At 44.4% G+C, this 23,690-nt stretch overlaps 1 protein-coding gene across 2 annotated transcripts in view; it reads left to right on the forward strand.

The window, feature by feature from the left end:
* The window catches only part of Pdpk1 (3-phosphoinositide dependent protein kinase 1), an 81,827-nt gene that overhangs the window by 15,760 nt on the left and 42,377 nt on the right, over positions 1-23,690 (forward strand). Inside the window, exons 1-4 of one of the 2 annotated variants that reach the window (XM_074059169.1) lie at positions 9,142-10,090; positions 17,593-17,859; positions 22,853-22,895; positions 23,149-23,286. In XM_074059169.1, coding sequence (XP_073915270.1) covers positions 17,650-17,859; positions 22,853-22,895; positions 23,149-23,286 — 391 coding nt within the window. In that variant the 5' untranslated portion in view covers positions 9,142-10,090; positions 17,593-17,649. Of the gene's footprint in view, positions 1-9,141; positions 10,091-17,592; positions 17,860-22,852; positions 22,896-23,148; positions 23,287-23,690 lie in introns of those variants that run through there. The other variant, XM_074059168.1, reaches the window with a different exon arrangement.

Here is a 23,690-nt window from a genome sequence, read left to right on the forward strand (position 1 = left end):
TTTCATTCAGAATTTGCAGGTAAGGAGCGCAGAAAGAAGAGCATGTGTTTCTGGTACCTTTTCAGGGACCAGGTAGATGCACCCAGTCTCTCCTTTGTGATGGTGAGCTTACTGGAAGGGGTTCCTTTACTCACATGGCCAGTAGTATTCTGGAGGGCAGTTTTTGTTTTTCTCCTATTTCAAGCAGAGAATAGCTTCAGGACTCTGGAACTTTCTTACAGTTCGTTCCATTTGCTGCTCCCAGAGATCTTGCACGTTGCTCAGGGAGATGTTGCTTACATGGGTGATGCACAACCTGTTGGCCTGCAGGACAGAGTTGAGGAAGGAAGGCAGAGCTAGTCAGTGTGAGCAGTGTGAATGAGAGGCATGTGACCAGGATAGCTGTAGCAGGACAGGGCTGGAGGTGCTGAGGGATCTCAGTACAGCAGAACACAGTCTTTGAAGGGGAGTTGTAGGCCAGACAGTGGGCACAGGGTGGGTTAGGTGGTCTGGGACCCCAAAGAGGAATGTTCTTGCTGCACAACAGGTGCTCCCGTGTGTGCCAGATTTCATCTCAGTGTGTGACGTGAGTCATGGGGGCTGAGGAGGTTCTTATAAATGCTGGGGCAGGGATGGGGAATAAGGCAAGGCACCAAGGCAGAGAGGATGTGCTTGGCACCTGTGGGCCCTGAGATAGCATCTGATTCCTAGGCTAGATTGTGGGGAAAAACATTTGCTAAATTAATTTCATTCTCAAGGAAAGATTTGTATTTAAGTGGTGTGTAACTAATATGATTTCAGATTAGAAACTCAATTTTTTGTTGTTGTCACCTTTAACATGTTAAATTATTAATTTTAGCGAAGCAGAACCTAAGCGCCAATTGATAATTATTTTCTGGCTAAGAATAGATATCTGGCTAAGTAAAGTGTGTAAATGCACATTCATTCTAAATTTTATTCAAGGTTATTTGGCTGTGAAATGCAATCTTAAGTCTATAGATTGGATTAATTATCTTTGAAGTGCTGCTGTGTTTTTGATACAGCTTAGTAGTTAATGATTTCTTTGCCATGTGGAGCTGCATCCTAAAGATACTAGTTCATTCATCTATTCTTTAGCAAACATTCCTTACTGTTCATTCATTTATTCCAAAGGAGCCCTTTTGGAATGAATGAACAAATAAACCTGGAAGTTCAAAATGGTTATAGGCCCACAGGGTCTTACCAGTGTCCAGGCAGGATTTAGTGGCTCTCATGGGTGGGTCATTGATAAAGTCCTTTAGAGACTCTTGCTCACCAGGAACTCCCTCCTGCTGTATCCTCTGCTCTCCAGAGACTGTTCTGGGTACTGTTCCTGCTGACCTTGCCTTGGCTACTCTTTTTCTTTTTGGTGGGACTGGGATTTGAATTTAGGGCTTCACACTTGCAAAACAGGTGCACCACTTGTGCCGCACCTCCAGTCCCCATATTGCTCTGGTTATTTTGGAGAGGGAGTCTCAACTACTTGAATGGCCTGGCCTCTAACCTGATCCTCCCCATTTCAGCCTCCTAAGTAGCTAGGATGCAGGCATGAGCCACCTGTGCCTGATGAGCCACTCTTTGTCCTTTGCATCTCTCAAGGTTAATAGTTGCCTGGAACCTGGGAGAGCTGGCCTTCCCTCCCTTAGAGATCATCATGGTTAACTCATTGATATATTTCCTTTCTGTCTTTTTTTTTTTCCGAGATACTGGAGTTTGAACTCAGGGCCTACACCTTGAACCACTCCACCAGCCCTTTTTTTGTGAATTTTTTTTTTGAGATAGGGTCTCACAAAGCCTGGGCTGGCTTTGAAGCTCGATGATCACACTTTTTACCAGGGCTGACTGGGACTACAATCTTCCTATCTTATGCTTTCTGCCATAGTTGGGATGACAGGCATGCACACCATACCTAGTTTTTTCTGTTGGGATGGGGTATTGAGAACTTTTTTGCTCAGGTTGGCCTGGAACTTCTGATCTTAGCCTCTCATGTAGCTTAGTTGAGATGGGGTCTTGTGAATGTTTTGCCCACGTTGGCCCTGAAGTATGACCTTCTCTTTCTCAACTTCCAAAGTAGCTAGGATTACAGGCTTAAACCACCACTGCCTGGCTTCTCTTAATTTTTTTTTTTAACATGCATTTTTCTTTAAAACTGCCCTTGCAGTGGCTGCAAAACACTCTGTTGTTTTGTTTGTTTTGATGGTACTGGGTTTGAAGTCAGGGCCTCAATGCTTGCTACCCTGCCAAGCATTGGTAGGCCACTACTGCCAGCCCTTTTTTGCATTCGGTATTTTCAAGATAGGGTCTCAAGAACTAGTTGTCTGGATTGGGAAACAAGATCCTCCTGATCTCTACCTCCTAAGTAACTAGGATGGTAGGCATGAGCCACCAGCGCCTGGCTTTTGTTTTTCAAAACAGGGTCTTGTTATGGTAGCCCAGACTGTCCTCAAAATCCTGGACTCAAGCAATCCTATCCTGCTTTCTCCCTTGTAGCTGCCACTACATATGTGCACCACTGCACCCAGCTTAGTGAGTATTTTAATGATATAAATCTCCATTTCAATTTCTGACTACTTTGGCTTAGATTCTGTGAAGGAATTGGCCAGGTCATAAGGGTAGGCCTGAGGTTTAACCAGGTGTTAATAACTACATGCTGCCAGTTTCTCCACCTCCTGGTTCACTCAGGGTCAGCCTCAGGTAGATGGATGGGCTCTCTGGTAACTGGGAGGGTTGAGAGCTCCACTCCACTCTGCAGTTGAATTCTGCTTCAGAATTGAATATGGTCTGGGTGTATGATTGTGAATAAGGACCTGCTCTATGCCTTGAGTCTCCATTTGTAAAAAGGATGAGAATGGTTACCCACTCATCACAGTGAGGTTTTTTTTTTTTTTTTTTTTGAGGCAGGCAAGGTCTTGCTATATAGTCCTAGGTGACTCTGAACTCACTCTGTAGTAGCCCAGGCCTACCTCAGCCTCTCCAGTGCTGGGATTATAGGGCTGCACCTCCATGCTCAGCTCCGAGTGGTTTTGAAGACTGTGATAATATGTGTAAAATGCTTTGAAGAGTACATTGGAAACAATAAGCATGTACTAAAATGTTATTTTGAGAAGTAGAGAAAAATGGCATTTTATTAATTTTGTTTTAACCAATAGTAAAGTTGTATCTAAAAGGGGTATATATGATACAGGGTTTAAAGAATGAAAATGAAACAGATTCACATGTGCCCATCCTGATCTTTATGTTAATGAACCTAATGGTATTTAAGTTTTTAGGCAGTTCCAAAGTACAGGAAATAAAGCATCACATTCATGCAAAAAAATCTTGCATTTTAGTGTTTTCTGCTGTTTGTGCTGATAGGTTTACAAAGCTAATGTTGAAGAGATATAAGTCAGTGAAATACAAAGTTGAGCCTGTAGAACTACACCATAGGCAGCTGGCAGTCCCCACCTTATTTTCTACACCTATTCTGGCTCTGGTGGAAGCCAATGGGTCCCTGGAGGTCGCTCACCCAGTGTTTTTCCCTCCTTTCATGGGCAATAGAAGCAGTCCTTTGTTTGTTTGTTTGTTTGTTTTTTGGTAGTACTGCGATCTTCCACCCAGCAATAGAAGCAGTCTTACTTTCTGGTCTTCACTCATTTGCATATGGTTCCACACTGGTTGGGACAAACTACATTGTGCTGTGTGTTGCACTGTATAAGACCTTTGATAGCTGGCTTGCCTTTTGTGGGTTAGCTCCTCATAGGCCTGTGGTCAGGGGGAAGATCATTTAGTCACTGGTCAGTGGTATGAGCACAGGAAGATTACCAGTTTCCTACTGCCATGGGGTTTGTTATGTGAATGACATACCTGACTCTATAAAATGCTTCTGCTGCTGACTGGTGTAGCACCCATCAGCCCCCTTGGGGTGGGTCCATGCCATCAACCTTATTTTATAGAAGGGTAATTATTATGGCTCAGAGAGAAAGTAGCTTGCCTAGGAGTAAGTTACAAACTCAGAACTTGGGCCCAGTTTTCTATTTTGTTATTCTACCACAGTTATCTTTCATTGTGGAAGCCTGTGGGTTAGGGGAAGGCAGCAGTGGTCACTCTTCTAGTACCCCTGCCTCATTCTGGTCTTCTTTGCTGGGTGTAGCTTGGAATTTCCTGGGGTGAGATTAAGATTTTCCCAGAATTTGTTCTTTTCCAATGAGCATAGCCTACTTGGGAGTGGTATCTTTTTTGGGGTGAGCTAGTTGGACTTTGTGGCAATCTCTCATAGCTTTCTGCCTCCATGCTGGGGATTGAACCCAATGCTGGGAAGTGTTCTGCCACTGATTTACATCCCTAGCCCTCCCACAACTAGGGGCTTAGAGAGAGATGTTCCCACTTGCCTTGCTTGTGTGTGTGTGCATACATGCATGCACCCCAGCTGCACCTGTTGCAGTGCATTCCAGAGTTTCAGGGCTCCAGGCTCCAGAGCACATGTTGGCATTTAAAGGCAGCTTGGCATTTTGAGTTTGGGATCCTTTCTTTTGCTGGCTGAAGTGTTACACTGCGTGACAGCATCTTGACCATAGAAGGTCCTTATTTCAGTCTTGATTCTTTTCTGTGTGTTAAGAGGCTCAGCCTTTTTTTAAAATAAGATTTTTTTTCTCAAAGAGTTGGGTCTCCTAATACAGTAGGTATTTGGTATTTAATGCAGTTTTACTTTCAGATAAATTAATAGGATTTGGAAAAGGGATGGCTTTCATTTGACCTTGAGAGGCTTACTTTGTGGTGGGAAAAATTTTATGTATTTGTCTTTGATGTCACTTTTAATCATAAAAGTGTTTATAGCCTGCTCCCCCTGAAGTTGGCTTACTCAGTTGCTCCTCGTAGATTAATTTACCAAATTCTCAGAGTAAGCTTGGGAGGTCGACTGTCCCTCTGACTTCCAAATGAAGAATTTGAGTCACAGAGAGGTGACTGGTGTCTAGTGAGTGGCAGAGGTGGCATCCTAGGCTATGCAGAGCAAGTGCCCTAAGGCTATAATTAGTGGAGTTGTCCATTCCAAGCCTAGGGTTGGCTCATAGGCAAAAGGTTTAGGCAGTTTTACAATGATTGATTAAGCTATGGAATGTCTTTATTCTGATGCTGTGGAGGACTTAGATTCTTCCTCAGCGGGTTTGTATGGGGAGAGGAAGGAAAGACACAAAACCCTAGGGCCCAGATGTCTCAGTAATCTACTTGGGATTGCTCAAGTATCAGATGTGTAGAGAGCAGTTGCCTCCCCCTGAGACTGAGACTGTTTCTTGTGGCACCAGTTTGCAAAGATAGTTTTTTTAATTTGGCTGTACTGGGGTTTGAACTCAGAACTTCACACTTGCTAGGCAGGTACTCTTACCACTTGAGCCACTCCTCTAGTCCCCAAGCTCATTCATTATAAAGTTCTTGCCTGATTTTTGTTTGTTTGTTTGTCTTATTTTTTGAGACAGGGTGTTGTAAGTAGCTCACACTGGCCTCAAACTTGCTATGTGTCTTCCAGGTTGATTTCTAATCTGGGATCCTGTTTCAGCCTGCCTAGTGCTGGGATTATAGCATGCTCTATTACTTCCAGCTGCATTTTATCTTTCTTAAAAAGATAAAGATACAGAGGAATCTGGAGACCATCAGTCAGTCATCTTGCCTCATTTCAACCCCTCTCACCTGCTAACAGACCCATGGGTCTTATCTTTTCTATTTAGTCCTAGGTTCAGGTAGTGGTGTGGCCCCTAGGGGGTACTCAGTGATTATCTATTTAATGTTTAAATTACATTTCGTAGTAGAGGTGGAAAAACCACCCATGAGTCTCTTACCCTAACATAATACCTGAAAGCCATCGTGGACAAGAAAGCACCTTTTAAATGGGCCTATATCCTGGGATGGGCCAGGCTGCCCTGGCCTCAGTCTTAACTCCCCCACCCCTGAAACCTGGGTGAATCATATCATTTCTCCACTTGTCATCAACCCTGTGCAAGGCTGCCTTGCCACCAGGTAATTAGGGACTGTGAGATGTGCTTTAGAAAGATACAGCTCTGCATTTAACAAAATGAGCCTCTGTGTACCTGACAATTAGTCTCCTAAGGGCTAGTGAAGCGCTGTCTGCAGCTTTGGAAGACTGATGGTATCTGGTGTGTGAGACTTGAAAGGAGATGGAGAAGAAATCCTTGGGTTATTTGTTTTCCTTTGCCTCCATATGTGTTTGCATTTTAATCTATTTGTTAATCAGATGTCTGTAACATTTATTAGTTTTGAATGTGGGTCACTGGGTATTTTGATATATTGACATTTTCTTAAACACTCATTAGTAACTGAGCAGTATGCTAGGTATACTTTTGAGCTTGTTTTTGGTGAATATGAAAATGTAATTAGATCTCAAACTCTTATGTATAAATTGTGAGGCAAATTGAAGTCCTCAGAAAATACCCAGTTTATTATTGTACAAGTTCAGTTAGAAGTTAGTTGTTTAAAACTCACCTGTTTTCCCATTAGAGACACTGGCAGAGAGGTGATGTTCCTTCCTGAACCCTGAGTGTCTGCTCTGGAAAGGAGCAGCAGGAACAGCCTGAGAGTCCTGCTCAGGGAGTCAGTGGCAGCATTGCTGCTACTGTTGAATGCAGTGGGGGCAAGCCAGACCCACTTCTCCACAGGTGGTACTGGTAGCCTTAAGGATTTTGTTGTCAGTGACACTGATTGTACTAGCTAAATTCAGTTTAGGACATTCATCCTTCCTTGCTCTCCGTGGATCTGTACCTGGACATGTCTCATATTTCCCAGCAATGATGCCATCGCAAAAGCTCAACCTGATAACCATGCAGGAGCTAGAGGAGAGGACAGGAGGGGTCTCTTGCAGATGGGAACATTGGCTAGCTACCAGGACTAGGGAGTGGCTGTGGAAGGGTGGGTGCTAGGGCATTGTGGGTAGGAGACTCTGGATTGGGGAGGATCCACACTGGCCTGGACAGTCCTTGGCTTTGGACAGTCAAGGGCAGCTACTGGTGTGAGTATATTGGTGAGGCAGGCTGAAGCTCCTAATCTTAGTTCAGTGTCATTGGCTTGAATTTGGGGGTGTGCACATGTGTGTAGAAAAGGCCAGAGATTAGCTTGTAACTAGAGGCTTGGCTTTCATGAGAACAAGGTGCCTGCAGGATGGGCAGAAGACCATGTTCTTGGTGAGTTCTTGTAAGGTGTTCTGATTTATCAGGAAGAACGGGGACTGTAGGCTAGCATGCCTAGGGTTTTGTTGCTTTAATTTCTTGAGAGATTTAAATTTCAGAAGCTATTGAGTAACCACAAAGCTTTACTTACCATAATTTCGGGTCACCAAGTGGGTGGCAAACTGATGGGGATATGTCTGGAGGGAGTGACTCACCCCCGGACCTGAATCAGCTGAGTTCTCCAGCTGTGGGGCCTCTGCAGGGCAAGGACTAGAAAGGGTACTCCCTCCCCTGCAGCTGGGCCTTTGGCAGCATGTGTCCTGCCAACCGTCTTGACAGTCTCAGCTGTGAATATAGCTTAATCCCTGCCTTCAAATGCTACAAAATTTGCTCTTTAAAATAACAAGTGTTTAGACTTTATATTCGAAGATAGCTTTCTTCTTAGGCATTTCACTTCATAGCTGATGCTTTGAGAGGTAATATTGCAACTGTCATTTTATTTTACTGCAGAAGTGAAATTATTCATTAAAACAGCCATGGTAGCAAGATAGGACTTACTTAAGGAAAGGCAAAAGCACCACAATGTTGACCTTGTAAATGTGGTTCCGCTGGGGAGGGTCCCTGAGAGGTGCTTTTCTGGTATGCTCTGGAAGGAAATTGCAGAATTCCATCAAGACAGAAGGCTGCCAGTAGACAGGTCCTGTATCATTATGCCCGTAAGAGTGACAGTGGCTAGTCTGGTGGCTAGTGTCCTTAAGCCCAGGGGTGATGCATGACTGTGAGGGTGGCTTGAGCCCATGGTTAGGCTGGTATTAGGAGGTACCTGGGCCCTTATAGTGGCCCCATGTCTCATGCTCTCCCCTTGCGGCTTCAGGTGTCCAGAGGGTATCAAAAACAACCACAAAAGAGGTGTTCTGGGGTGCTGATACCCCTGTCTGACATCCAGGAGCTATCTGGAGGTGGCTGTGCTGTGGCCAGGCTAAACTGCTGTGAGTTGAACTGCTTCTGCTTCTGGACCTTTGCACTGTCTGGTCCTCTGTTGAAGGACTCTCTGTTGATGTCTTTGGGGCTTTTCTTTCCTTCTGAGTGTTTGCTCAGATGTCACCTTCTGCTTCTCTGATTATCAGTTTTGAAAGCACATCTCTTCCATCCAGATAGTTCCATCCCTCTTCTCCTTTGTGGCTTCTTGAGGACCTGGGCTTGGTTTTGTTCTTTGCTGTATTTTCAGTGCTGGGGCAGTACAGGGCACAAGGCAAGTGCTTAGTGGGCATTGTGGACTTGAGGGTTTGTATTGGCTCTACATGGTAGAAGGTGTTTCGAGGTACTGGAAACTCTGCTTTCACATAGAGCATATGAGGGACAAACAGGAGTGTGAATCTATATTATATCATCTATTGTTGCTACTTCAAAAACCTAAGAGTTCTTTCTATATGTTGCTTGGATGTGGATTTCAGAATAAATGTTTTTTTGTTTGAAGACTGATATATTTTAGATTTGAAACTTCAGGGGAGGTGAAACTTTAAAATGTGTGATGCATGTTTAGTTGTTATTGCATTTCGTATTCTGAATGTGACTGTGTCTCTGCCATTGCATTGCCAACTAAGGGACTTTACCCTCCTTGGGCCTTTCGTCCACTCTACGTAAACCCCTGGCCAGACCGTGCTCCAGCTCCACAGCAGCCAGGGTTTACCCTGGGCTCTCCTATCACTCATTCATGTCTGCATAGCCACCCCACTACTGTAACTGGATGGTTCTGGAATAGGAGGGCAGGAAGTATGTCTTCTGGTCATGTTTTCAGAGCCTTGTTAGCATGGCAGTGTTGTTTGCTGAATAACAGGATGAATAATACAGTTAATTTACCTCCTTTAAGAAATTTTGAATTAAAAAATATTATGTAATTTTCAAAAAAAGCCCTTAAAAAAAAGAAACTTTGACAAACAAAATGAGTTTGCTTATGAAATAACAGAAAAGCATTTGGAAAATGTGATATACTTGCAGAAGTCACTCCGTGCCCTGGGCTGTTTGCAGCTGAGCAGGTATGTTTAAGGTTCTGGATCCTTCCCTTAAGCCTTCCAGGAATTGTGAACATGTGTGAGCTGTGCAAACAGTGCAGTGTGCCCACTTAACCGGGTGGGTGATAGGCCTGGAGAGGTTCCCAAGGGTGAGAGCAGCAGAGTCATGGCATCTTAGGTAGGGGGACATGGTGGCTGTGCACTGGAGGTACTGCCCTGCTGTGTGTTTGGCGCCACTCCCTGCCCCTAGTCTGCAACCCTGCATCTTGTTGCCTCTCTGACCCCTCACTGTGGCTGAGTCTTCTACTTGATGCCCACCAAACTGAAGCAAAGTTCGGCTTAGCTCAGGCTCCAGAGCTTCCTGCACCTGCCCACAACGTGCTGATAGTTTCAGACAGGTGTCAACAGCAAAGAAAGACAATTTGTTTATGTTGATTTATACTAAGGTGCCAAGTGTACCTTCAAGGAGAGACTTTCTGTTGCCTTTGAACCTTTCAATGAAATTTTACTTTGGGCTGAGTGATGCTGCTAGGCATCTTAAAGGAAAGTGTTAGCATTAGGTGCCTTAATGTTTACACACGGGAAAGACCTGGGCAGAAAACAGGCTCTGGGAAGTATACAAAATACAGTGTTTCTAATTACTGTCTCTGTCCCAGCTTATTGGTTACCCACAGTATACAGTGCTAAGCATATACTCCCAGAGGGGGAAGGATGTTTAGTGCTCCTTTACCTGCAGCTGAATTAGTGGGCTACTGAGTGAAAGGTGATTCACCCTTCAGAAAATAGCTGCTCAAGACAGGCTCCTACATCTGTGGGTTGGATGGGCTCAGCCAGGTCTTCTTTCCGTGCAGGTTTCTGTGTTCCTATTCTGTGGTGGCTTCTTGGACCATGGAAGAAACTGTTCTTCATGGCAACAGACCCGGGTCCTAGGTGTGTCTTTCTTTTGTCTCTGTTTGTGCTGAGAGCTTGCTTTGTTAGTTAAAAAACAAAACAAAACAAAACAAAAAACCAAAACTTAAATCAGAGAAATTATTGGGTATAATCTTACAGCAAGTAAAATGTCAGAGGCTGGCATTTGGAAATAGCATTGTCAAGCAGAGTTTCAGCCAAAACTTGTGTTGTGACCAGCTGAGCCAGGAGTCTAAGAGAAATTGGACCAGAAAACAAGGGCTGGTGCCTGGGTGGCATTTCCTCCGACATGGACCCTGGGTACCTTTCCACATTTGCTTTTGGAGAGGCACTGCTAGGTTAGGACAGCTTCCACTCAGACATTTGGGTTTGTGGCATCTTTGCTGGGTTGGCATGTCTCGCCCTCTGCTACAGAGGAAGTGATGATATCACTTCAAAGTGTTGTGTCTGCTTCCCTCATTTCAGCCTCTGTGTGGCCTCGTCCCTGCAGCTTTCTTCCCACTACTTCTACAGCTTCTTTGGCTGCTCCCCTCTCCCATTCCTGGCCTTCTGGTAGGCTGACTCTTGGCACCTGAAGTGTGCCTGGTGTGCTTGTTCTTTTCCAGTTTGCTGCAGTTCAGTATCTCTGAGTTTACTCACACCCCTTCTGAGGAATCGCATTGACATTTTATACTGTCTGTACTGCAGAACTAAGTTTTGTTTTTTTTTTTAAAATCATTTCGCAAACAATGCATTAGCATTTTTAATGTGCTTCTCAGACTGGACAGCACCTTGCCCACTTTAAGGGTCCCAGCAACCTGTGCTTGTTCTTCCTTCTGGTTTGAGGAGTGGCTGCATAGTGCCAAGATGGGAGGAGCCACTGAAAACCTGATGGGGGAGCGGCAGAGTCTGTGAGGTCAGAGCAGATTCTCAGCAGAAACTTTTGGCCATGGGCCTGCTCATTCTTTGCTGTGGTAGTGTCCTTTTATTCTAGGATGTTTAGCAGCATCCCTGCCTTTATTGACTAGATGCCAATAACAGTTTCTCCTCCAACATTTATGATTACCCAAAATGTCTTTAGTCATTGGCAAGGCTCACTTACAGCACAAACCCACCCTGCTTGAGAGCCCCGGCTATGAAGAACATCTGTGTATACATCAGGGCACTTAGGTTGGAGGTTAGGGCGTTAATAACGGCTATATGCCTCTTTATTGGGCTTTTAGTGTAGTCCTGAGCCCAGTAGCTCCAGAATGAGCCTTGAGAGAGTGTCAGGACTATGCGTGTGACTGGCCAGCCAGTTACCTTTTCTCACTGCTTGTGGACTGGACATGTGCACTCCCCTGGGGGAAGGAACTTTGATGTCACATATGGGCTGACCGGTGTTTTGGGAGATAGGACTTGGAGTCCCTTACATTGAAACTATTCAACATAGTTCTGCAGTAAAAATGACTGCTCTGAAATGCCATCACCTTTGACTGTCTTTGTGATTGAAGTGGGTCTCACTTTGTGTGTCCCTACCCCCCTGTAACAACAAAACACATACTTTCTGTCCTTTAAGTCTCAGCTGTCATGGCACCTCCTGTCTTCTCATATACCTGCTCAGGTGGCCTGGATGATATGTGGCACTTACTGTCCTGTGTGTGGATGGATATCAAAGAGAAAGTGGGCAGTTTGTGCCCAGTAATGCTCTGCCTCCTCCTGAGTCAGTGATGCCTATTGTCTTGGGGTCTGACAGTAGGTTGAGCTCTGTTAAAACAGCCCTATAAGGACTGGTGGAGAGGCTGAAGTGGTATACATCTGCCTGGTGAGCTGAGATGCTGAGTTCAAACCCCAGTACTGCTCCCCGCCCCCCCCCCCCAAACAAACAAAACTTACAGCATTGTGGGTTTCCACAGAGCCCTATGGTCTGGCCAATAGCCGCCATGGGTCCCAGGAGCCTCCAGCCACATGGCTTGGTTGGTGCCTGGACAAGGTATTGGTAGAACTCAGGTTGGGTGCAGACTTGCCCTTCTGAGAGCTGTCCTCTCCTGTGAGGATCTGCTTTGTCGGCTTTACCGTAACTATGGAAACCACTCAGATGGAAAGAAAAGAAGGTTCCTTAGATATGTGCCTATAAGCCACAGGCCCACAGATCTACTTCCAGTGGTCTGTGTCTTCCAGGGGATTATCCAAGGGCCAGACTCTTGTTAAAATTAGCAGTCAGGAAGTTTGAGCTGAAGATAGCTCTTCTTGGTAAGTGCTTCTGAGGGCAGCATAAACATTCTTTGTTGTTTTGTGTCCCTCGAAGGATGTTTGATATCAGGGTCATCTGTCCAAGAATAGCCAGTTTGATGGGGTAGGGAGAATGTGTCAGGCCCAGTTCTTCAGTGCTCCCTGGCCTTCCATCCATGCAGTCAACTGTGGTGCCATCTCTTAAGCCTCTGTGGCTGGCTATTTGGAAACTCTTCTTTGCTCTTAGATGTTGTTTATATGGTACTGAGGTCCTGACTATCAGGAAGAAACACTGTTGCCTTCCACCTTGGTCAAGAACTTGGGCTGGGGTATAGCTCAGTGGTGGAGCACTTGCCTAGGGTATTGGGAGGTCCTGGGTTTGGTCCCCAGCAGCTCTGTCAGTGCCTTTGCTGGACTTGTCATTGAGTTAAGAAGCAGGTTAATGCATAAATTGGGTCTTCCAGGTTCTGAGTCAGCTTGTCACAATCTGAATTTATGTTCGAGGTTTCACTCAGTAGTGCACTTGTCAGTTTTTTAAAGAAACAGCAAATTCCCTTGACTCTAAATTGACGCTTCTTTCTCTAGTTGTGCCTTGATTGACTGCTAGCCCTACATACCCTGTCAGGGACTGTGCTTGTTCCTGGGTGGAAACCAAGGCTCAGCCTGACCCCCTGACCTGGTAGAGAAGCAGCTGGACGCAACTTGCAGGAAGAAAGTGTTTGCCATGGTCTCTGGCATCCCTTCCATTGTCTCCTGGCTTGGCAGGAGGCTGGGCACACAGGAACTTAGGTGAGGCCTGTAAACATCCCCAGGTGGATCTGACTTACACATTTAATGGGACAATGATAGCTGACCAAGGCATGGGTAGGTCAGTTTCAAATGATGCTGTAGTGCCTGGGACTGCAGTGTGAAGTGCTAGCTCCTTTTGCCTCTGTCTTTGTGTGGCCTGAGGGTTTGCTCACAGGGTGGCTGTGGAAGCCCATTGCTGTGTCCAGGAGCCTTGTAAGACACACTTAGAGTGCCACTGTGCACAGTCCATTTGTAATGTGGCTGTGCTGTCTTGTGAGACAATCCTGGCCTTGAGCCTGGTGATCACCTTTTCCCAGATACTTTTGCTTCTGAAGTTGGACAGTTCTTGCTCATCTCCAAAGGAAGAGTTGTGAGAGACTGATTAGAACTTTTGTGATAGGCTTTGGTGATAGGGACAAATCATTAAGGTACTAATGGAACCCAAATTCCCCTGGAATCTTTAAGGCATGCTTTACTTATTACCAAGCCAGGGGAGCTTTCAAGCAGACAGCAGCTTTTCACAAATAAGTGGTGTTCTTTGCATGCTCAGGCCACCTAGAGGTCCTGAGTCGTTGACCATGGACGGGCCAGGGGTCAGTCATTCTCAGAGCTCACAGCAGCCTTGTACTTAGGTAAGGTTCTAGTCATTGAGTTTTGGAATGCTGATGAAAGAGGTCATAGGCATTTTCAGTGAGTCCAGCAGTCTAGAGGACTCTGTTTCCAGGGATGACAAAACTGCTGCTTGCCCTGGCAGCTGGGCTGACTTCTCCAGCATGTGGAATTTCTCCACCAAGAGACCAACCTCCTGCCTTTTCACCAGCACAGAGCTTAGAAGCATTGGCTTCAACTTATGTTTAACTTGGTTTTGGTTGTTGTACTGTTGAAAGTGTGACACATATATATTCCCGTTACTTTAACAGCCACTTTTTTGGGGGGGCGGGTGGTACTGGAATTTGAACTCAGGACCTCATGCTTGCAGGTGCTCTACTGCTTGAGCCATTCCACTTGCCTTTTTTTGTGTTGAGTATTTTTGGGATAGGGTTTCATGAACTATTTGCCCAGGCTGGCTTTGAACCTTGATCCTCCTGATCTCTGCCTCCTGAGTAGCTAGGATTACAGATATGAGCCACCAGCACCCACATAATAGCCACTTTCTATTTTTGTCATTCTTTTGTCCATATCTTCTATAGAGAATACTAACACTTTTGCAATGTTGTATTCATCTAATTTTGCATATTCTTATATATCTATTTATATGTACATATATTTCACTTTTTTTTTTTTTTGGCAGTACTGGGGTTTAAACTCAGGGCCTCACGCTAGTAGGCAGGTACTCTACCACTTCAGCCAGTCTGTCAGTCCTTTTTTTGTGTTGGTTACTTTCAAGATAGGGTCTTATGAACTGTTTGCCTGGGCTGGCTTTTTTTTTTTTGCAGCTCTGGGGTTTGAAGTTGGGACCTCATGCTTGCTAGGCAGGTGCTCTACTGCTTGAGCCAGTTCACCAGCCCCTGAGCAGCGTTGAACCATGATCTTCCTGATCTCTGCCTCTTGAGTAGCTAAGATTACAGGTGTGAGCCACCGGCACCAGGCATATTTCACTTTTAATTAGAAATAATTTCAAACTTATAGAAAAGTTACCAGAAGAGTATAGAAGATTCCAGTATACTCTTAACCCAGATTCACCCGTTGTGTAACCAGGCTGCAACAGCCTTAATGTCTATTTCTAGGGGCTGCATAGTATTCCACTAAGTATGTATATACCTTGTTTTACCTAATCACTTCTCCCTTGTGAGCAGCTAGGCAAGTTCTTAGCTTTTGCTGTAATACTCAAAGCTACAGTGGACTTTCCCCCCGAGTCCTGGGAATGAACTCTTGACCTTCTGCATGCTAGACAAGTGCTCTGCCACTGAAGTGTATATGTATGTGTGTGTATGTGTGTGTGTGTACACACACACATATATATATATTCTTTTTTTCTTTTGCAATGTTTTATAAATCTAACTTTAAAGTCCTATTAATTTTCTTAGGCTGAATTTCTAGGAAGGAATCAGAGGGTAATTTTTGAATGTCCAAGGGGTTTTGTGTATGGGAAATACTTGCTAGTATTTGAACTTTGTTTCATATTCATGTTATTAACCTTTTACATCTGCTGAAGGTTTCACTGAGCCTTTAAACACCTCTCAGCACACTATAAAATGGAAACTTATCCCACTGGTCAGATTCTAAGATACTCACTACAAAGTCAGTTGGTCCTATTTCACCGATAAAGTTTGCTTAGTTCCTTCTTTTTTTTTTTGTGGTACTGGGGTTTGAACTCAGGGCCTATACTGTGAGCCACTCCACCATTCCTTTTTTTGTAATTTTTTTTTTTTTTTTTTCCCAGATAGAGTCTCGTGAACTATTTGCTTGGGTTGGCTTCAAACTGTGATCCTCCCGATCTCTGCCTCCTGAGTAGCTAGGATTACAGGTGTGAGCCACTGGCACCTGGCTAATGACTGAACCTTGTTAAGAACACTACATCTTAAAAATTTATCTGTTTATTTATTTATTTTTGCGGCACTGGGGTTTGAACTCATAGCCTCGTGCTTGCTAGGCAGGTGGTGCTGTACTATTTGAGCCAGTCCACCGCAAAGGAGTGGTAATGTCCTGATATGGAAGGTTGGTGGCCATCCACAGATTGAGATCTTTTTTGTGGTGGTATTGTGGATTGAACTCAGGGCCTATTGCTTGCTAAGCAAGCACTCTACCACTTGAGCCATGCCACCAGCTTCATATTTTTATATAAATTCTTACACCTTGCCTGGATCGATTATGACCTTAGCAGACCCACAAGAGGAAGCCTGTCTCCCCTGGGCCATGGAGCAGGTGCAGAATTACCAATAATGTCTGTTTTGCTATAGCCCTGGGGTGTGTTTCCAGTCAGCCCAACCTTAAGGCCAACATCCTGTAAGGAGCCAAAGCTCATGCACTGCATTGCTGGACTGCCCAGGCACACGCCTGTTCTCTGTGCTGCCTGCCTTCTCTACCTCCATGTTCGTGTTTGGGTCACAGGATGTTCCATCTATATTTGGTTTTGTCCTTATTGATGCATTTTGTGATCTCAAGATGAGCATCTCCATTAGTTCTTCTCTTTGCTGACTGGCTGAGCTGTCAACCATGCTCAATCTTGGCTCCTGTGTGCCACCTGTCTTTCCTGTGCTTGGCACAGCTACTGCTTTTCCAGAGCTCTTGCTTCTTTATAGTTCTCTCTGTGTATTCTTCTCCTTTTATATGGCGAGAGAAAAATCCTTGTTTATCCTTATAAACAAACATGCAGACAACTCAAGAAACAGCTGTTTTTCCACACTCCCTAGTTTGCTTGAATTAATAATATTAACCAGTCTATTCAGCATTTTTATATTGATAAGACTTTTTCTTTTTTTATTGGATAGACTTTTTTTTTCTTTTGTTACCACTTTTGTGTATCATAGACTCCTGGTTTTTCTCAGATTCAGCTTATTCTAATCAGTCTGTTTTTAGTGTTTGAATGGCCCTATCTTGGCCAGTGACAGCCTTAGCAGGTCATTACCCTACCCTTCCATCCTGCAGGGGCTGTGGGGAAGCCCCTGGTTTTCAGATGCAGTGTGGTTTCTAGGACCACATTGAGATGAGTGTAGTGCCCTCCTAGGTTCTTTAGTGGGGAGGACTATTAGAGACCACTACCTGGATGCTCTGGTTTCATTTTGTGTTTTCTTTTATATTGGGCCAGTGTCACAATTTTAAGGACACACTTTGGGCAGAACTGGAGAGGGATTTTTATGGGTATAGGAACAACTTTTATGTACTGCCAATCTAGCTTTGAATAACTACCTGATTCTTTCTCATTGCCTTTCCATTTTTCCCTCCATCCTTTCCTCCTCCTCCCTCTCTCCCTTTCTTTTTTTTATTTTTCTTTTTTATTTTTGGAGAGAGGGTCTTCCTTTATAGTCCAGGCTGGTCTGAATCTTCCTGTCTAAGCCTCCTGAGTGCTAGGATTATAGGTGTGTACCGCCTGACTTCCACTTCCATTTTAACTTTGTGTTTCCCCTCATCTTTCATATTTCTCTGTTATTGACAACTGTTCCAAAGTCACGTTGTTGATAATTGCCATATTGCTTTCCAAAAACATTTTAACAGCAACACCGGTTTTGGGTGTCAGCCACAGTTGTATGAGTATGCTTGCCAGTATTGGCTGTCTCTGTGTATTGTAAACGTATTTAATCATTGCTCTTATCTACTCATCCCCCATAATTAAAATGCACAGTGCCATCTCTTGTTGCCTTAGGTTGGCCATGAGGCGCTGGTTGAAAACTGCAGTGCTGAGGTAGATGTGAGGACATGCCACATCTGAATGTGATCAGGAGAGACAGAAGGGGAAGGGCTGTAGCCCAAAAGGGACAGCTAAAAGTCAGATGGGCTGTCCTGCCCTCAGCAGTGTTGGGAAAAGGCACAGAGCTTATGCTGCGGTTTGTCCACTTAGGACAGGTAGGCCACTTGAGTCTTACCTCTCTCCTCTGTGTCTGCAGTATGACGCTGTTCCAATTCAGTCCAGCGTGGTGTTATGTGCCTGCCCATCTCCATCAATGGTGAGGACCCAGACTGAGTCCGGCACGGCCTCTGGCATTCCTGGCAGTGTCAGCAGGCAGGGACACACCATGGACAGCACCACAGCTGAGTCCAGGCCAAGTACTAACCCCCTGCAGCATGCTGCCCAGCCACCACCACAGCCTCGAAAGAAACGGCCTGAAGACTTCAAGTTTGGCAAAATTCTTGGCGAGGGCTCTTTTTCAACAGTGAGTATGTCCTTCTGCTGGCGCAGCTGCTGGTTAAACAAGTGTGTTTCCCTTGGGATGGCTGACCATCATGGGGCTTGGAACTATGACACTTAACTCTAGGCCCTTATCAGCTTTCTCCTGCTATGAAGGTCACTGGAGTCTTGGGGAGGGGATTATGTGCAGACTGCGTGAGGAGTGCAACTAAAACATTTAAACCTAATTCTGTAGATGAAAGGCGTAGACGGCATCTCTTGTGTGTAGTGTTACCCACCTGTAGTCCCACTACTCAGGAGGCTAAAGCAGGAGAATCACTTGAGCCCCAGGAGTTTGAGGCCAGCCTGGACAAACATAGTAAGACCATGTCTCAAAGAAGAAAAAGCATCTCTTTATTTATGTTTTAAAATAAAACAAAACAAAACAAAAACACACAGGTAAGCTGGGTGCCAGTGGCTCATGGTCCTAGCTACTTGGGAGGCTGAGAGCAGAAGGATCATGATTTGAGGCCAGCCCAGGCAAATACTTTGCAAGACCCAGTGTCTAAAATAACCAGAGCAACAAAAATACAAAAAACAAACAAACAAAAAAATAGAGCAAAATGGACTGGAGGTATGGCTCAAGTGGTAGAGTGACTTCTTTGTAAGTGCTATCTTTGCAAGTGTCAAGCCCTGAGTTCAAATGCCAGTCTTGAGGGCTCGAGAACTGGCTCAAATGGTAACAGCACCTGCCTAGCAAGCATGAGGCACTGAGTTCAAACCCCAGTGCTGCCAAAAAAAAAAAAGTTTGAATTGATAGATACGCCAAATGCCAGTCTTATCAAACAAGGAAACAAACCAAAAAAACCACAGTTAAATTTCATTCTAACCTGACAGCAGCAAGTTACATTCTGTGTCCTACTGTCCCCTCTGGAGAGGCCATGAGAAACTTCTCAGTTCCTTAGATTGAAAGTTAATGTCAGTTTTAGTATCTTCAGAAATTTTTTCGGTAACATTAAATAACCTTTTTTGCATCTCTGGTTTGTGATTTTCATTTTTTTTTCTTGCTTACTTTAATGCATAAAGTAGTACATTTGCTTAGAGATTAGGCCCCCACATTCTTGGTTTTCAGTTCTATAAACAGAAACATTGTCTCCATGCTGACAAATCACATTTATGAGATATACCTATTTCTGGTGTTTTTTTTTTTCTCTGAAATCAAAGAAAGTTTGAAGCCAACAGCCCCTTTCTTGAGGGGGTGCTGATGAGGCTGAGTAGCTGGGTTTACATGGTTCACAGAAGTCTCAGGATGCACATTTCAGATAAGAAGTGTTTGGTGGGTATGATGCTGTATACCTGTAATCTCAGCTTCTCAAGAGGTGGAGGCAGGAGGATTGTGAGTTTGAGGCCAGTCTAGACAAAAAGGTACTGAGATCTTGTCTTAAAAACAAAATGAAGCCTGGGTGTGGTGGCTCACACCTGTAATTCCAGCTATTTGGGGGTCAGAGATCAGGACGATTGTGGTTCAAGGCCAGACTGGGAAAAATTAGCAAGACTCCATCTCAAGCTGAGCATGGAGGTGCATACCTGTGATCCAAGTTACCTAAGAGGTTGTAGGTAGGAGGATCAAGGTCTAAGATGGCTGTTGGTAAAAATGTAAGACCTTATCCAAAAAACAACAGAAGCAAAAAAAGAGCTGGAGCATCCTGGAAGTGGTAGATTACCTGCTAAGCAAACCTGAGGCCCTGATCTCAAACCTTAGTATTGCCAAAAAAATAAAAAAGGTTTAGGAGGTATAGCTCAAGTAGTAGAGCACTTGTCTAGCATATGTGAGGCCGTGGGTTCAATACCCAATACCACAAAAAAAAAAAAAGAAGAAAGAGAAATTTTTGTTTTTCTTGTAGCACTGGGGATCAAACCCAGGGCCTTTGGCAGGTTAGTAAGGCATCAGGGTTCACATTCTGAATCCAAAGAGCCTCTGTAAAAGCAGATTCCTCTTCAGGATGGCCTCCTTGCATGGTCTCTGTTCTAAGATGGCCTCTGTTCAGGGTAGTCCATTCTGGATAACCAGTCTGTCTTATCTGGCCCTGTGAAGAATCTTTATGTGAAAATTGTTTTCTTTTTCTTTTACATTTTTGAAAGATTCTAAAATACAAAGAACATGATCTGCAGCTCATCTATGTTCCCAATATTTTGTTTAAATGGATGTTAACTTTTTCAGCCTTTATGCTTTCAATTTCAATTTGAAAAAAAAATTAATTAATTGGTGAGACTGGGATTTTGAACTAGGGCTTTGCTTGAGCTATGCCTCTAGCCTTTTTTGCTGTGGTTGAAGGTAGAGTCTCACTTAATGTTCAAGCCAGCCTGGACCGAGATGACAGGCTCATGCCACCACGCCCAGCATTTTTCTCTTGAGATGGGGACTTGCAAACTTTTTTGTCCATACTGGCCTGGAACTGCGATCCTTGCCATATCAGCCTCCCAAATAGCTTGGGATGACAGGCACATTCCAGTGTGTCCAGCTATTGGTACAGATGGGGGGGGTCTCATAAACCTCTTGCCTGGGATGGTCTAGAATCATGATCTATCTCAGCCTCCCAAGTAGCTAAGATTATAGGTGTGAGTACTGGTACCAGGCTAGATTTTTAAAATAGCAACTTCTGTGAAATAATTTTGTTTTTAGAAGGATTGTACCCTGATTTAAAAAAAAAGCCTTCAACCATATAGTTTCCTGGGGTTTGTACATGGCCACTTAGGACAGTTCAATGAAAGTTCTCTCCTGGTCTCTGTTTTACCCCTTTACATTTATTTTACTAAAAATGAGGATTTACATGTGGTATTGCCCTTGTCCCTGGGTTTCTGTAGGGATACAAATGAGGCACCATCCTTTCTGGGTGATGTGGTCACTGTTCTTACTCTGTGCTGTTTTGAACATGTGCCATGAGGTATCTGGGAAAGCACTGCCAGCCAGAAAAAGTCCTTCCCTGGCTGTTTGGAACCTGCAGCCCTGGATCTCAAGTTAGGTATTACCCTCCCTCTGATCTTTCTCACCATTCCTGAAATAGTAAGCACTTAGAATTAAGATTTCTAGGGGAGGGGTAAAGGTGGGTGCAGTTATCAGGTTGAGCAGAATCTTAACTTAGCAGACCCTGGTCCTGGAGAACAGGCAGGCTCCTGAGGACTCCATGATGACCCAAGGTAGTCCTGCTATCGTGGTGACATGGAGGGAATCAAGCATCACATGTGATTTTCTGGAAGAGGACCTCTCTGTTCCCGTGGGAAACCTGCTTATGAAATGCTAAATTTAGACAACAGAAAGATTATATAAATATATTTTCAGAAAGGATTCCCCTAAATGGTAGTGCTCTCTAACAGCTCCTTCCCTTCATACAAAGCTAGCATTCATGCTTATGAAGGGTACAACATTACATAAATACAAAACCAGAGAGGGATGGTCTACCCTCACTCACTGTCCTCACTCAGGTGACAGGGAGCCGTCCTTACACAGATTGTTCATTCAGAAAGACCTTTAAGATCTTTCTACCTGAGTGCATTTAACCCAGCCTTGTTCCTGATAATGCAGACATCTCACAGTGATTTTCCAGGATCAAGTTTGAGGAGCTCTGTCAAAGGCTGTGACTTACCACCAGGGGCAGGTTCACATGTGGCCTTCCAAGATCTTCCCACCAGGCCCAGAGATTTTATGGGGACAGGCTTCATCTTCTTTTGGTCCTTAAGCCAACCTCTGCAGGTATCTTAGGAGACACATTGGTACATACTGGCCATGGTAGGGTAAAGCTTTCATGGCAGAGTTGTCCTCTGCATGCTCTGACCAAACCTTGGACCCATCCACTATTTCTACTTTGGTGCCTTGATGTGCCCAGGGTTTGCTAGTGCAGAATGATCTTTTTCATGTGGAGACTCTTTCCCTGAGTCTGAGTACAGGCTCAGGTGTGCTCTGAGAGGTCATAGAAGGCAACATGGGGGCATCCTGGAAAGGCAGCTTGGTTCTGTGCTGGTTTAGTTCCCTGTGTGTTTTGTAGCTATGATCGAGTTCTTGTCATCAAATGAAATATGTGCTTACAATTATTTGGAAAAGCCTGAGTTTTGCAGTGGACATATACTGAAAGGACATATCTTTGAAGTTACTATCACTTGAGCCACTCCACCAGTCCTTTTTGCTGTTTTTTTTTGTTTGTTTGTGGGCTTGGGATTTGAACTCAGGACCTCACACTCACAAAGCAGGCAGTCTACTGCTTGAGCCACACCTCCAGTCCATTTTGCTCTGGTTATTTTGGATATGGGATCTTGTGAACTATTTGCCCAGGCTGGCCTTGAACCGTGCTCCTCACCATCTCAGTCTCTCAAGTAGCTAGGATTACAGGTATGAGCCAGCAGTACTCAGCTTCTGGTTATTTTTGAGATAAGGTCTCACTGTTTGCCCAGACTGATGTGGACCATGATCCTCCTTTCTGTGCTTCCTGCCATCATTAGAATGACAGGTGCATGCCACCATGCCCAACTTTTTCTGTTGAGATGGGGTGTTAGAACTGGAACTTTTTGCCTGGGCTGGCTTGGAACCATGATTCTTCCATCCCAGCCTCCATGTAGCTAGGATGACAGATGAGCAGTACTACACCCAGTTATTGGTTGAGATAGGGTCTTGTAAACTTTATGCCTGGGCTGGCCTGAACTGTGATTCGTCCTTCCTATCTCAGCCTCCCGAGAATGGTATGGGCCACTTGTAGTGGTATTTGGGCATGATAGTTTATGAGGTTGTTGAATTTATACTTTCACTGCACTTTGAGGACTACAGACCTTCTGAAAGCAATGGAGAGACTTATATGTTTATTGTTAACTATTAGAACAGATTAGCATGAGCCATGGCTTTCTTCTCTATTTGTTAGAACTGGACTCAAAGTATTTAAGTGTAATTTCAAGACTTGTATGGGGATGGGGAAGCCTGTGCAGTGCAGGAACCTGTCAGATTCCATTTCCTGGTATTATAATATGTTTTTTCTCTTTTCTTCTCAAATCAGGTTGTCCTGGCTCGAGAACTGGCCACCTCTAGAGAATATGCTAGTAAGTACTAACCCCTGTGTGCTGTCTGTCTGGGATTCAGGGACAGCGCAGCCTCTGTGCACAGCCTGGGTGGCAGGGCCTGGAGGTTTCTGTGTGAATTAAGGGTCTAAGACAGAGTTGATCTTAGTGACCATGAAGCTGATGTGGGTGATTTTGGAAAAACTACAGTGTATGTCAGTTACCTTTATAAATTGCATCTTTACTATTTTTCTTCTTTTCCAATTATAATAACTCATTTCTCTCTTACCTTAAGTTAAAATTCTGGAGAAACGTCATATTATAAAAGAGAACAAGGTCCCATATGTAACCAGAGAGCGAGATGTGATGTCGCGCCTGGACCACCCCTTCTTCGTTAAGCTTTACTTCACATTTCAGGATGATGAAAAGTTGTGTATCCTTTGCATGGTCAACACAGTCTGAAATCATACCAACTGCCCTCTCATTTTGAAATCATGGCTCCATTGTTTGTTCTCAGTAGTAACCCCTTCCCCTGAAAGTAAAGGGGTCGATGTGGATCTTACCCCTGTTCCTCTTGGACCCCGGCAAGGGGTGGGGGGAGGTCAACATTCTTGGAGGCTGTGAACATTTGCTGCAGCATGGCTGAGGTGTGTGTCATTCTCTGAAGGGGACACAGTCTTGAGGTTTTTACTGATAAACATCATAGCTGATGGATTGTTATTTATTATTTTAACCCTGGTTGCTAGACATTCATACAAATGGTATCAATTTGATCCTGCCACAGGATCAGATTTGTTCTGATGAGGGAGTGCCAGTTGCCTGGGTAGCTGCAGTCAA

The sequence above is a fragment of the Castor canadensis genome, chromosome 17, assembly GCF_047511655.1.
Source record: "Castor canadensis chromosome 17, mCasCan1.hap1v2, whole genome shotgun sequence".
NCBI classification, from domain to species: domain Eukaryota; kingdom Metazoa; phylum Chordata; class Mammalia; order Rodentia; family Castoridae; genus Castor; species Castor canadensis.